Source organism: Patagioenas fasciata, chromosome 10 (genome assembly GCF_037038585.1).
Source record: "Patagioenas fasciata isolate bPatFas1 chromosome 10, bPatFas1.hap1, whole genome shotgun sequence".
Taxonomy (NCBI): domain Eukaryota; kingdom Metazoa; phylum Chordata; class Aves; order Columbiformes; family Columbidae; genus Patagioenas; species Patagioenas fasciata.
In genome coordinates, this window is record NC_092529.1 from 8764455 (window position 1) to 8779102 (window position 14648).

Here is a 14648-nt window from a genome sequence, read left to right on the forward strand (position 1 = left end):
ATTTCTAAAGTATAATCCCTTCCCTCTTCTGAAATCTTCTCTAGTAATAGAAGCATTTTCAAACTACAACAAGAAGAAAGTACTTTGTTCCTTAGGGAGCAGCAAACTAACAAAGAGCAGTGGCCAGGCACACTCTCAATATTCCAGCCAAGGACTACTGTGGAGTTTAAGAGCGTTTTTTCTGTAAAACACCAGCCTGCCTGATGGCTGAGGAAACGTGTAAGATCCAGTGCCTCTGACAAGCAGCCAACGGTGGGAAAGAGTCTTGAGGACAGGAAAGCCGCCCACCCCACGGTCAACTCACATGCGTAGATTCTGCGAGCAGGGAATGCCATGGACGCCCAGCTTCCCAAGGCCCCTTTGGCACATCCGCAGTGACGCGGCTGCTCGCTGCTCCTCCACCCGCAGCAGAGCGCCCTGCATACCTTCGGTTTACATCATCAAAACTCCAGCCACAGAAAATCTCTCTCATAAGCTTTTAAGTATTAAAGCGATGTTGCTGAAAGGAAGATCTCCAAATACAAAGTTACCTATGGTCTTGGCTAAACAGTATTTTCTCCAGTTGAGAAAAAAAATAGTGGAACAAAATGTTTTCCTGAGCTAGGATTAAAATCTAGAGTTATGCAACTTTCTTCCAAACCACACCTGAGCATACAGCATTTGCAGCTCCTGCTGACACTAGATGCAGCTAGGAGCTGGATTCTTCAGAACTTCAAAATGTAAGTTTACTTACAACACCTAACAGCTTATCAAGATTACAGACTTGTTTAGCCTCACAAAAGAGCAGAACAGGTTTTCAGGGTGATAGTCCCACTTATCCTTCTTAGTCATGCTGTTAATGCAGCTTCCAACTCGCTCTGATATCAGCATCAGTTGTTTCCTACAGACAAGAATGTCCCTCACTCCAGACTTAATTCCTGCAATATCACCACAGTGGCACCTACCCTGAACACCTCACCAGTGCACAGGAGAGGCAATTTACATTCTTTTGGGCTGGGAACTCTACCTTCCCTCTGGCTTCTGGAGTCTTAAACACGCAATATTGATTTAATGCAACACCCCTACACACACAAACACCCATGGAGAGACAAAACACATCCCAACCCTGTACTGAGATTTGAACTCCACACTCCAGGTCAGTGAGTCTTTTACCAGCTCACAGAAACAGTTCCAATGCCGGCAACATTTCACAGCACTGCAGACATCTAGTATTTCCAGAACAAAAGAAAATTAAAATATCAACGTGGAACACACTAAGTCACAGAGCATGCTTTCACTTGAGGTTTGCCTGCACAGATACCTGGCAAATCAAAGAACATGGTTAAACAAGCAGCTATTTTTTTAATTATATAGAAAACCTTTATTAATGATTTTATTTATTAAACTGCTGCTCTCCAAGGGAACTAAATCCATGCTTCTCCAAGATTAACTTAAGATTCAACCTGAGATTAATAAGAAATCTTTGCCCTATGCTTTCCTAGATTTCAACTTCATATGGAGGTAGAATTTAGAGTGTATTCAAAACTAAATGAAATACTAAACTAGCCTTCATAAAAGGAGTGTCTTGAAAAAACTAAAGATTCTCAATAAAACATGAGAACTAGCAGGAGGATATTCAAGCATCAAATAAAGTACAAACTAAAGAGTATGAAGTATTTATGCATTTATAGGAAGATATGTTAAAAAGGAGAAGAAAACCAAATAAACTTCAGAATTATGACTGTCGTGAAAGCACAGAGCAATTATAAACACATTAATATGGAGCAACGCCATGATTCAAGAAAGAACAGTTAAGCTTAGCTTCCTCACTAAAAATACATTATGTAACAAAGAAAAATTCACTATTTCTCTTTAAAACACAAATCCCTTAAAAATAGGTTAAAAGCTTTATGAAATAACCTTTGAAAGGGCAGCAGAAAAAAGAATTACCATCTACAAATGATCCAGCCTAGACTGTCACCAGCCCACTCCCATTTGACAGGAGTGATGACACGCAACAGATGAAGCACGGAACTGCAGAAGAAAAGCCCCCCCAGACTGTCAACATATATTTCAACATCAATATCTAGACTCAACCACCTCAGGAAAAGTCTGAACTGCAGGCTATGGACACACAGCAGTATTATCACAGCAAATACATTGCTAATTACTCCCTCTTCTTACAGGGAGCTTTTTTTTTTTTACTCCTCCTACGTTCATCTGCTACTGCCCACGCTACTGGGCACACTGGGGCCAGATCCAGTATAGCATTCCTCATTATCTTCAACAGTACGAGCGCGATTCATACATGGGTTTGGGGTTATCAAGGCAATTGCTGTACAATATTAGTAGCTTAAAGACATAAAATGACACGGAAGACACCACTGAACCTAACACAAGAATTAGCTCACTGTCATCTTTCGTTATCATGCATCTATGAAAGAATAAGTTCTCAACTTTTTCCTCCTTCCATTTCAAACACAGAATTTTCAAGTCCAGTCTTTCTATCCAACTTGCTGTATATGACACAGCCGCCCTTGGCACAGGAAGGCACAAAGTTAGTCCAGCAGGGCTTGTTATAATCCAAAACCAGTAAAGTACAACTGCTTTCCTGAGAAACAGCCTTTGCCCTGGCCACTTCAACAGGCCCTTCTGGTTCGATCAGCAGTTTGTGTGCTGATCAGCACACACCAGTGTCAGTCCTGAAGAGGAGGGGCAGTCTAGCTGCTTCCTCCCCTCTGTCCTCTCAAAGGGTGTTTTTGAACAAACGGTTATTATGCACTTAACCTACAAGACTAAATCAGGCCACAAGAGCAAGTGAGTAGAACTTGCTAAGCCAATGCGGAATATACACCTTAGTTTCTTAAATAACAGAGATCCTGGCAAAGGAGGTAGTTAGCCAAGACAAATGAACAGATAATCCTACATGTATGACTCACTACAATTCTTACAGCCACCATTATCAGCATCAAGTCAAACAATTTCATGTGTTCTACATTATAATAAACAAATCTTTATTTCTACATCATTAGAAAATATTAATCCGCATACTGATAACCATTTTCATTCAAGTATCACTAGAGGTTAATTAAAAGTACCTATTAGACTAGCTGCTGAAAAAAAAGAAAAGACTGAGGACTGGAAATGCTACAGGCTCCTTTTTAGCTTTGCTTCCCATGGAAACAAAAGGTTATAACTGGTCTTGCACCGCTGCCTCTCTAATACTGACCATCAACCAATACTCAGTCAGGCACATGGTAGGAATGTTTAGATGCTTTTCACATAGCACTCTTACAGTTCCATGAACATTCTCCTGATCCTTTTACCCAGCCTTCTACCTCAGAATTAGAGAATTGTTTCAAAATAGGTTTCACTGACTTATTTGATCGATTCTTCAAGTTTAGCAACATCTTGATCTCCAATTAGATCACTTGGCAGCAACTTCTGTAAGTTAACTGTGTTGTACGGAAAAACATTTTATCAATGTAAAATCTGATGGCCTGCTCACGGGAAAAGGAGTAGGACACCAGCCTAGTAAAATCACAGAATTTTACTTTCTGTGGTATGACTTGATAAGAGCAGTTCCTTATCACTGCATGCAACTTCCATTCTACACCATTCACTCTATACACACAATATTTCATCAGTCCCTCTCTTATTCATCTCTAAATTAGACAGTAGAGAGGGAGTATCTGTGTCAATATTTACAGGCCTCTATAATTGGCTTTGGTGGCAGGAGGGGCTGCTCAGCTACTTCTACACCCTTTTTAAGGAGGAACTACCAGAACTCTGAGCATTCACTACTGGCAGTTTTGGAAATACACTCCAAGATCCTTTTTGTTCTACAATGGTACAAGAGAGATTTTTTTTTTTACCGCTGTGCAGTCTTCAGAGGTAGATTTTAAGTACACTAGCTCAATGTAAATAGCACTTTCATCTCCTAAGCACTATAGACACCTAAGCTATTTAATGCTTACACAACCTATTTGAAATGAACTCTACAACAGAAGACTGCTACTAAGACAAGAAACCAGCAGCAGAATCACCAAAAGAGCATTTACGTTCAAGACTTTCTCTCCTCCTTCAAAATATCCAAAGCAAAGAAATCCACAATAGCCAGTGATAACCAGGCTTTCACAGAGAACATGTCGTCACTAAAACCAAGCAAACAAGCTAAACAAAACAGCAGAAAACTTGAGAACACGCTTGCTTACTTTGCCAGGAAATGTTGTCCAGGCCACGTGCCATCTTCATTTTTCACTTCTATTAGAACAACCTGAAAGAGAGTTCAGATAACAAAGAAAGGTAACTGTAAGTCTGCTACACATTTCGCAAAATCATCAACAAATCACATTTTCTATGTTTGCTCAAAGTGCATTAAAGTGAAAAAAAAATTACGTATCAGAGAAAGCAGTTCACAAGCATCTAAAAGAGAAAAAAAAAATCCAACAAAACACACACCAAAACCAAACACCAAAAAGTTCTGCCCCTTACCTGACCGTGATAGAGCCACGCGTCTTGCACAGTGCTGTCCAGCTTGCTGAGCTGCTCGTAAGTGTTACTGGTATACCTGTTCCATAACCTGGTTTCCTTCTCAGCTGGGATATTAAACAGTTTTCTCATTTCTTTCTCAATGGTAGCTATTCAGGAGGAAAAAAAAAACAAAACAAACATCACCAAGATTCCTAAAACACGAGTGCTTTTGAAAAAAGCTGACAAGCCAGAAATTCAGCAAAGAGGTACATCACTGATCCCTCGAGATCCTTTGAGTAAAAACTGTATCATGAAATTTAGAATTGCTCATGCAGCTTGTTTGATATTTAGTCTGAAAGAATGAAGAACTTCTGTTTTCAGCCATGTATTTGCCCATCAAGTCCTCAAACCAGTAATATTCAGAACACAATGAGAAGTTCCTGTCCAAAGGCCAACTTCTGTGAAACAGTCACCATTTGAAAACATAGGTTCAAGAAAGGAGTGTTTTCAGGTACTATGGTCAAGCCATACATCACCAAAGTGAAATAAAGGATCTTAATGGACACATATGACAGCTGACATTCAGCATTTTTACATGGCAAAAATACAGTGATGACACAGAGAGAAAGAGGGAGAAGAGACAAATTTCAGGAAGTGTAGGAAGAACCATTAAGAAGGTGTCTAAAACATGCACACACTGGGAAGAAGGAATTGTAGGAGAAGCAGAGACAGAACTGCTTTACATGAGTGACGTGGATGTTTCTTAAGGACATGAGTTAGTAACCAATGCGCTCCTCAAAGCTCTTCACCACAACTCCCTGTATTGCACACAGAATCACAGTGGCTCAAAGAAACTCAGGAGGTTCCTGGTCCACTCCAAGCAGGGTCAACACAGAATTCAGACCAGGCTGCTTGGGACTTATCTAACCAGGTGTTCAAAACTTACAAGAAAAGATTCCTTTGCCTCTCTGGGCCCTGTTCAAATGTCTAGCTATGCTAATACGGAAAAGTTTTTTGTTATATTCAGTTGGAATCTGTCCTGTTCTAATTTATGACTATTGTCTGTTGTCTTTTTGCTTTATGACTCAGTGAATAGCCTGAGTCCAGGTTCCAGTAACCCCCTCGTAGGTGCTACAAGGTCCTCCCAAAGCCTTCTCTTCTCCAGGCTAAACGCAGCTCCCTCGGCCTTTTCTCACACACCACATTCCCCAGTCCCAACTGTCCTATCAGTATCCGCTTAGATTCACTCCAGTTCATCAACACCATTCTTGCTCTGGAGGGCACAAAATATCTCCAGAGGTAGCATTAGAGCACAGGTTAATGTATCAGAGAACCACTTACCAACAGTATCTGCTTTGCTAAAGTGGCAGCTAATTACATTGTCAGGATCGCTGCTCTCACACAACTTCAGCTCAAGAAGATAAACTTCAACCTTATAGTGCTTCACGAACAGACCATACTCCACTACCTGAAAACAGAAGGCAGATGCAATTAACAAAATAACACAAAGTTGAAATACTGAACAGTCCTCCAGAAGGTACACCGGTCTAAATAGTTTAAGTCTTTAGGAGTCTTGCAAGCCATGCCATAAACAGAACGCTGACTTGCTCTGAAGCCCAGATTCAGTCACAACATCTGGCAGCTTGTTCTGGGGCTCTATTTTTAAAACTAAATCCCAGTGCTTTCCTTCCACAGTGCAAAGTTCCAAAGGTCCATTATCACAGCTGAACTGATAGTGCGAGCTAATTACCCGAGAAAAATATTTGATCACACAATCAGATCATTCTAGGAAAAAAAAAATGTCCTGCCTGCAGCTAAGGTGTATATATTAAAAAAAAAAAAAAAAAGCAAAACCCGACAAATATGTCAGAACTCATCTTGATGACACTCCTTTATTTCAGAGTCATTTTCAAATCAATTTTGCATTTGTTCCAGTAGGTACATCTACCCATCCCCTAACTTTGAGCATATTTTTAGAAAGGTTATCCTGCAAGACTAGACATCACTCTCTACCTACAGATAATGAAATACATTATGCCAGACAACCCTGATGTAACTGGAGAAAAAGGCCAAAACAAAACACCTCAATTCTTTTCACAGTTCTTTGCAACTATGAAGCCTATGAAACGGAGATGGTATTTCATTGAAACAGCAAGTATGATTTTTCAAAGTAACAGTGTTTAAGATAATTTGGACAGTGCCTTTAATAATTTGCTTTAGCTTTTGGTCAGCCCTGAAGTGGTCAGGCAGTTGGACTAGATGATCGTTGTTGGTCCCTTCCAACTGAAATATTCTATTCTACTACATTCTCGTGACAGTAGACTTGTTGTGATCTACATTTGTACCATTTTACAGAAAAAAACTTTACTTAGCCTGGGAAAGAAACAAAGAACTAAGACTAAGATTTATTGTGAGAATTTGGCTAAAATATGTTTCCCTCTTCTGAACTTTTACAGGGTCATATTAGATGTGCAAGGTGCTTTAAAGGTAAATAATTAACAAACACATTTGGAAAGATGTTCAGTATTTTGTTGTTACAACAGAAAGTAAAACTTCCTGTTTAAACAGCTTTTTGATAGGTAAATTAGACTCTTTTTTTTTTAAAGAGTGCAAAGGAACCAATTCACAAGTTTTCGATTTTTTTTTTCCCCAGAATGAATTTCATTAAATGAAACTTCCTGTTCCCCAGGATTCTATAAGAAACAAACAAATAAGAACTGTATTCAGAAATGGAAGAACTCCTTCCAAGAAGTTTCTGATCAGATCACTGTGTCTGTTAGGAGAGAGGAATGGCCAGAGTCTCTAATCACCTGCGGATGTCATTTAAACAGCATTTGATCAGGTGGCTTGCTCTCTGTCAAGGTAAAACTCAGGTCATCCTGTCGGACAGCAATCTGAGCACAACACGCGTTCAGTCGCTGAAGCAGCGCACTGTTCTGTACTTTGCACATTAATGCACCTCACAGTGAGACTCTGTAGAAGACTGCCCAAAAATATGGTTTGAGATTATAAAAAGAAACCTGAACCACAAATAAACCTAATCTAAACCTCCTGTACTTGTCTCTGACCATCAGGTACATAGTGACGGAAAACTAACTTGTAAAATTCAACATTTTTCTTTTCAATGGAAAAACTCACTTCAACTACCAGGTTAACAATAAACAAACAGAAACTGAAACTCTCACAACAATTCAAAACTCCCTCCACTTTGAGTTTACACAGGAGTTCTGTCTACTCAGCGGAGTGAACCTGGGAACATTCTGCTTTCTGAAGATGTCAAAATTTCTCATTAGGTACAATTTCTAGCCCACACTGAATGACAATGTTCCAGTACCACTGATCAGCATGAATGGGTCTGCAAGAGAGGGATCTCACTTCCTTTTACTGTTCAGGTGTCACACTTTCCAGGGTCTTGCATATCTTACAGCAGCCTCTGTTGTAACGTAATGCTACTTAAACGTAACCTGTATTAATTCTGTACATCATATCAACACTATTCACTCGGTGAAGCAGTTAAGTCTTTATGAACTCCACAGACTGGCACTGCTCAATTTAGTCAGTGCAAAATCCTAAGAATAAAAACAATAACCCTTTTATCCATAAACAAGCATATGACAGGTTTCCAGAAAAAAGTAATTTACAAATTACACCTTCTGGAACAGGTTATACCCTCAGAATGCATTAATGACTGTTTGCCAAATGAACTTACAGACTTACAGAACAAAACCACAAATAAGTCTCAAGACTTTCAGAGTAACAGAATTTTGGAAGAGAAAACAAGAACCACCTTAAGCTCTGTAGGAAATCCCTAAGCCATCTGTACTAAACTACAATTGATTCCAATGCCTCATTCTGTCCTGGAAGATCTGTAGCTCTTGACTAAAAACATGCATTTTTCAACAAAGCACAAACTAATCCATACAACATAAAGGCACTGCACCAGTCCAAACAACCATAACGTCAAAAGCTAACCAGAAAAAAGTTCATGGTTCTCACCCCTTCAACTGAGAACCACCGAAGATTCAGGCCTTTTAACTGTAATACTGGAAGGTCATTCTTTCAGACAACAGGACAAAAAGATGTCACATTATCTCAAATGAGGTGCTGTGCATTCTGTCTGAACTTACATCTAGCAAAATAAACATCACCTACGTTTTGCAGAGATCAGGTAAGGAGACCAGGCTGAAGATAACTCTGTTCACCCATACTTACTTTTCTCACAATAGGCTGCTGTCCTTCTATGCAGCCATACCACGTTACCAGCTTATTCCAGGCTTCGGTAGGAACCAATACATAATCCAGCTCCTCGATGAGGTGTTCTTTTAAACTCTGAGTTTCTGGATCTAGAAGGGAGGTGCGAGAAAGCATCAAACACAATCCCTTCTGCTCCAGACCTACACACAGCTCCTGTGAAACACCGACACCCCGCGGGGAGGCAGGAACCGCTCTGGGCTCCTTGCTCACAAGGCCGGGACGGCTGCTTCTGCACTCCCAGAGCACAGGACCGCAAAAGCGAAAGCTGCACAAGCCGGCCACGCACGGGAGCGCCCGAGCCCAGCCCAGCCCCCCGCACCGGGCACCACTCACCGCTGAACAGACCAGAGTTGTCCACCGGCCCAGGAAACAGGCAGGGATCGTCCGCGCCGGCCATGTCCCAGCTGTCGAAGCCCACGTACTTCTTCCATTGCTTGAACCACCGGCTGTCCACCAGGTACCTGCAACAACCGGCACCGGCCGGCGCGGCCCCCTCAGCGGCGGCGCGGTCCGGCCCGCTCCCACAGGCCCCGCCGCCCAGAGGGGAAAGGGGCAGAGGGGAGAAGCGGCGGGAAGCACTCACCAGGACTCCCCCGGCCTGAGGGCCGTGGCCAGCAGCGGCCCTAGCTCCACCCGCTGCACCGCCGTGTCCGGCCTCTCCGGGCCGCCGCCGCCACCGGCCGCCGCCATGTCGGTGCGCGAGCCCCGGCGCGGGCGGATGTCGGCCCGCGTGCGCATGCGCGCTGGGTGCGCCCGAGGTGCCGGCCCCGCCCCGCCCGCACGCCAGCTGACGAGCTGGGCGGGGCCGCGCGCAGGGGCGGGGCTGCCGGGGCCGGGGTGGCGGTGCCATCTTGGGGCGGGGCTGCGGGGCTTCGTGGCCGCTCGGGCGGGGTCTGCGGGGGCGGGGTCTGCGCAGAGGGGCGGTGGGACGGACACCCCCATGGACACCCCCATGGACACCCCCATGGACACCCCCATGGACACCCCCCCGGGGCTCTGCGTCCGGCGAGGAGCAGAACAACCAGGGCTGGAGGCCTCGGGGCACCAGAGGTCTCCTGCGCTCAGAGCCTGGGCCGTGTCCCTGAGGTGGCTCCGTGGCCAAGGGCGTAATTGAAAAGTGAAGCTGGCAAATTAATGTATACTGTGATTAAGTTACAAAAGACGTACCCATCATTAACCGATTGACATTATAAATGCTTTCTGACCACCTGCAAAACGGGGGGATATTTTTCAAGTTTCAGATCCTTCTGCATGACAAGACACATAAGATTAAGTGATACATTGTTTAGAAGCAGAGTGCTTAGCTTGTATTTAACTAATAATTAATAGATGTAAAAAATGAAACAATTATAACTAACATCAATTATTTCTTAGTATAGATGGATGTCAAAATTTTCAAAAATTGTAATCCCTATGTAATAATTACATGAATATAAGCAACACGAGCATCCAGTCGCTGGAGCACTCATGGAGGGTGATCCTCAGTGTTCCCCAACGCTGATAAAATAAAGTACTTAATAGTATAACTGACTCTGCTGTTATTTCTTCATTTCATAAGGAGCCATTGAAGAAGGGATGTCATTTTTTACAAAACTGGGGACCTGGCACCTGATCCCAGCAGGGGCGGAAGGACTGAGAGACATCAGACTATGAATCCTTAATGTTAAACAAAGTGTCTTCAAATGAATCCTGGGATGCAAACTGATTGTTGTATTTAAAAAGTTAAGCTGGAAAGAAGGGTAACCAAAGAGCCAGGAATCCATACTTTAAATAAATCCATAAGGGGAGGGAGTTATTAGAAATAGATGAATGAGACAGGTAAACTGAGGTAGGGTCGGGTGGTCTGTAAACCCTGCAGTACCAACCAGCGGGGAACAGGGGAGGGAATTTGCAGCTGGGATTCAGGTAATGTAAGCAGGGGCTTTTTGCTCCGTTCTGTGTAGGGTTCTTTAGGTAGGACACCTGGTCTTGCAAAATCATTAATAAAATACATTAATAAAATAGAGATCCTGCCTGGGCTTTTTACACTGGCGAGATGGTAGTTTCCTGCAAAGGGGGTCCCCCCAGGCAGCCTCTTCCAAAGCAGGTGGCAGAAACGTTGGGTGTGGGCTGTGTGGTTTCAGTGATAAGTGCTCCAACTTCCCCCATAACAGACTTCACGGTCAGGGCCTTGGTTGGGGAAGGAGACTTCAAATTGTTGAGAACAGGCCTGAGTAACCAGCTGGGGACTGCTCAGGAGTTTGAAGGTATCTCTGGAAAGAACCTCTTGGTAGGTGATGTAGGCATTTGTGTCTCTAGTAGCACATCCTGTGCTGTATAGGGAGCCCACCCTTGAGAAGTGGGAAAACAGAAGGATTCACACGATGATTCAGAGACTTAAAAAAGCCCCTTTAAACTGATAGACCAGGGCTGTGAAACTCATTTCACCAGGGGCCACATCAGCCTTGTGGTTGCCTTCAAAGCACCAAATGTCATTTTAGGACTGTAACTACTACAGTTGAAATGCACTTATCTCATGGAAATGCAGAAAAATGTTGAAGTATAGCAGAGTAGTAGGTTTGTGGGATATTAAAGCCTCTCACAAAAAATAAAAAGTGGAAGGTCAGTGGGACACACAAACTGCAGCACTGCACCTGAGTAGAACACGGTCGGTATCTGGTGGAAATGGATTTATCTCACCGAAAGAAATGGGGGGGTGACGTGCTGGGCTGTGTGCGTGTGCAAGGGACGCTCTCCGGGCTGCGGGTTTGGGGGCGGCTGGGCTGGCAGTGCTGCAGTGTCCAGGGTAACGTACCAAAGGCCTCTTGTATTTTTGAAAGCAGGGAAAGTCCATCCAGTTAACACTGAAAAAAGAAGAAAGACCATTTTCTCCTTTCAGGAAGAGTTGAGTCCTGTTACTGAGTCCTGCTTTTCTCAAAGGGCAGGGCCCCTTTGGGCTTCAAGAAGCTAATACGCCCTGTTTTGGCAAGCCTGGATGTGTTTTTGAAATGAGTCAGCTATCCTGAGATACTAACACGGCTGACCTCACTCTGCCAATGAATTACCTGCTCCTAATAGAAAGTGCAGTAAACAATTAAAACTGTCTTGTTCCAAACTTTCTGATTCAGTCCTAGGAAATGACATTATCACAGTTTCTCTGTCGATGGGGGTGTCTGTGTTCTCCTGTCTCTTCCCTTCAGCCATTTGCCTTCCTGCGCTGGTCTCCAGCGGCTCCTGTGCAAGGGGCGCCCAGGGGATCCCAGCTCATCCGGGGGTTTCCTGCCCGCCTCACCGCCGCAATGCTCAAAACTGGGGACTGGAAGCTGTCTTAAAAGTGAGCGGGTGCAACAAAGCTCAGCAGGAGGAGAAAGAAATTTTAAGTAGCTGAAAGACCATTTAACAGGCTGAGTAAGAAAGATCTTCAGCTCCACTCGACGGGCTTTCCGTTGAGTAGACTCTTCTGAACACCACATCTCACAGCCATGATTGCAGGAGATGTGCTGGGGTTTGGTGGGCAGAACACCAGGGGACCCAGGAGAGGGAGATGGGGCAGAAAGGATAATTTTCCTTGCTGGTAGTTATTATTGGTGTAATGACTGGTCTTCATGAACTCCACAGACTGGCACTGGAAAAAGCTGAAATCAAAACAAAAACCCTTTATTTTACCCATAAACAAGTGTCTTATAGGTAGTAATAAAAAAAAAAAAACAAAAAAAACCAAAACACAACAACAAAAAGCCACTTGGGAAAGCTCCTGACAGCTTCAAATATCTGAACTTGTTTCAAGATTTAAGAAGTTGATGGCAACTATCAGCAGGGAAGGGGGCAGGGGGCTCTTGGGGTGGAGGAGGAGCAGGTGCATTCTCTGGAAATGGGGATATTTGGGACTCTGATATGCAGAAGAATGGGAAAGTAGGGTGAACACTAAGAGAGGGATTAGCTGTTTGCAATAGAAGCGTAGAAGTAGAAAAAGAGCGTAGGAGTGTAGATGTGACAGACAGAAGATGCTGATGGGACAACCTCCTCAAGTCACAGAAGCCTTCACGCATGCTGAAGCAGCAGTATTGATTTGTTTATTTTAAGCTTTCCTACTGAGTCAGTCTGTTTCTGTCTGGAAATGCAGAAGTAGAACTGGCCCATTTTATAATCCCTGAGGAATCACCTGGGATTCCTCAGGCCTGCTCTCAGCGCTGAGCTGCTGCCCGCAGCGAAATGTCCCCGTCCCCTCCGCTCACAGCACCGGCCGCACTCAGGTCCTGCGCGGGTCCTGCTCCTCGGCGGGGGCTACAAGTCGGGCCTGAGACGAGGTGGTGGATAACAGGGCTGGGAGGCTCTTATCTCTGCTGCAGCGTTCCTGCCGGTGTGCTCACACTGGGGTCATTCGCTTCCCAGCTGTCATGTCTGATTTTCATCCCGGAACCGCGTCGCTGCGCTTCTGCTGATGTGGCTGTGTCTGTTCAGGGCTGCCACTTTGTTTTTCTGCTCGTGCAGCCCCAACAGCCAGAAAGAATAAATCCCTTGGCCATCAGCACTGAATAATCATGATGTAAGATGCTGTTTTGAGCTGCGGGCTCGTTCCAGAGCCCCTTTTTGGCAGGGCTGCCATGGGGTGGGACAGCAGCCGGTGCTGCGATTTGCTCCCCCGCTGTGGGGGCTCAGTGGGGGCTGCAGGCTGATAGGAACAGGAGAGGCAAAGGAGGTCGTGCTCAAATGGCTTGAGTTTGGTGAGTCAAGGTTGAGGAAGCTCCACAGGTCATGTGGAGGGCGGTTGTCTGACACCATGAGTTCCTGCTGCCCGTGATCCTCTGTGCTCTCCATGTATTGCAACATCCTGCCTGAATGAGGGAAGTAACTGAAAAAATAATCCCCTAAATCAAGCAGCTTCTGCTCCAAAGCTGCAACAGCTACTGAAAACATCTGTTGGGTTTTTTTGTTTTGGTTTGGTTTGTGTTTTTTTTTTTTTTTTTCTGCAGAGCTGTACTGGAAGTTAAAAAATAGCCGGTGAGGGTTGTGTAATGGGAGTTCAAAGCTGGATGACTCAGTGGGCAGCGGTTGGTGGAGGCAACTGGAGGGTTTGCCCCTGTGTCTCAGGTCACCCCGGGGGGTCTGGCATGTAGGTGCAGTAACAAAGCAACCAGTGAATTGGGGAGGTGAGACGCTAGGAACAGGGAAAAAAAAGAAGGGAAGGGAAGGGAAGGGAAGGGAAGGGAAGGGAAGGGAAGGGAAGGGAAGGGAAGGGAAGGGAAGGGAAGGGAAGGGAAGGGAAGGGAAGGGAAGGGAAGGGAAGGGAAGGGAAGGGAAGGGAAGGGAAGGGAAGGGAAGGGAAGGGAAGGGAAGGGAAGGGAAGGGAGGAAAGAGAAGAAAGGAAAGGAAAGGAAAGGAAAGGAAAGGAAAGGAAAGGAAAGGAAAGGAAAGGAAAGGAAAGGGAAAAAAGAAAAAAAAAAGAAAAGAAAGAAAAGAAAAGAAAAGAGAAGAAAAGAAAAGAAAAGAAAAGAAAAGAAAAGAAAAGAAAAGAAAAGAAAAGAAAAGAAAAGAAAAGAAAAGAAAAGAAAAGAAAAGAAAAGAGAAAAGGAGAAGAAACAGACAAGACCCCACAACACACACACAAACCAAACAACAACCCCCAAAAAAACAAAACAAAAAGAAAAAAAGCAAGCAAACAAACAAAAACGAAACAAAAAACCCAACAAAACTCAAATCTCAAATGTTTTAATAACAGAAACAGTGCACTAATGCTTGAAAGTGTTATGCCTTCCCTTTGAAAGCCCGAGTTTCCAGACTGCATTGGTACTCCTCAATCCAGCACCAAGTTTATACTCAGTGCTACGGGGCCTTGTGCGGGGTGACTTGTAAAGAAAATGTGCTCGCAGAGTCATTTATGGAGTGAAAATTTACCTGCAGATGGGCCCGAGCCACTGGGCAGTGAGATGGCAGGTGAAATTTGGCACAGGCTTGCTGTTTCC

The 14648-nt window shown here is 44.1% G+C and overlaps 1 protein-coding gene across 3 annotated transcripts in view; it reads right to left on the reverse strand.

Annotated features, from left to right (window-relative positions):
- Positions 1–9444, reverse strand: part of USP4 (ubiquitin specific peptidase 4) — a 35905-nt gene extending 26461 nt beyond the window's left edge. For 2 of the 3 annotated variants that reach the window (XR_010652026.2, XM_065845394.2), the window contains exons 1-6: positions 9290–9432; positions 9040–9167; positions 8665–8795; positions 5794–5920; positions 4474–4619; positions 4194–4255 (exon numbers count right to left, since the gene is read on the reverse strand). Coding sequence is in view for 2 of the 3 variants with exons in the window: in XM_065845394.2 (XP_065701466.1) it covers positions 4194–4255; positions 4474–4619; positions 5794–5920; positions 8665–8795; positions 9040–9167; positions 9290–9396 (701 nt within the window). In the remaining variant the exon portion in view is untranslated. Of the gene's footprint in view, positions 1–4193; positions 4256–4473; positions 4620–5793; positions 5921–8664; positions 8796–9039; positions 9168–9289 lie in introns of all 3 variants that reach the window. The other variant, XM_065845393.1, reaches the window with a different exon arrangement.
- Positions 9445–14648: the final 5204 nt, after the last annotated feature.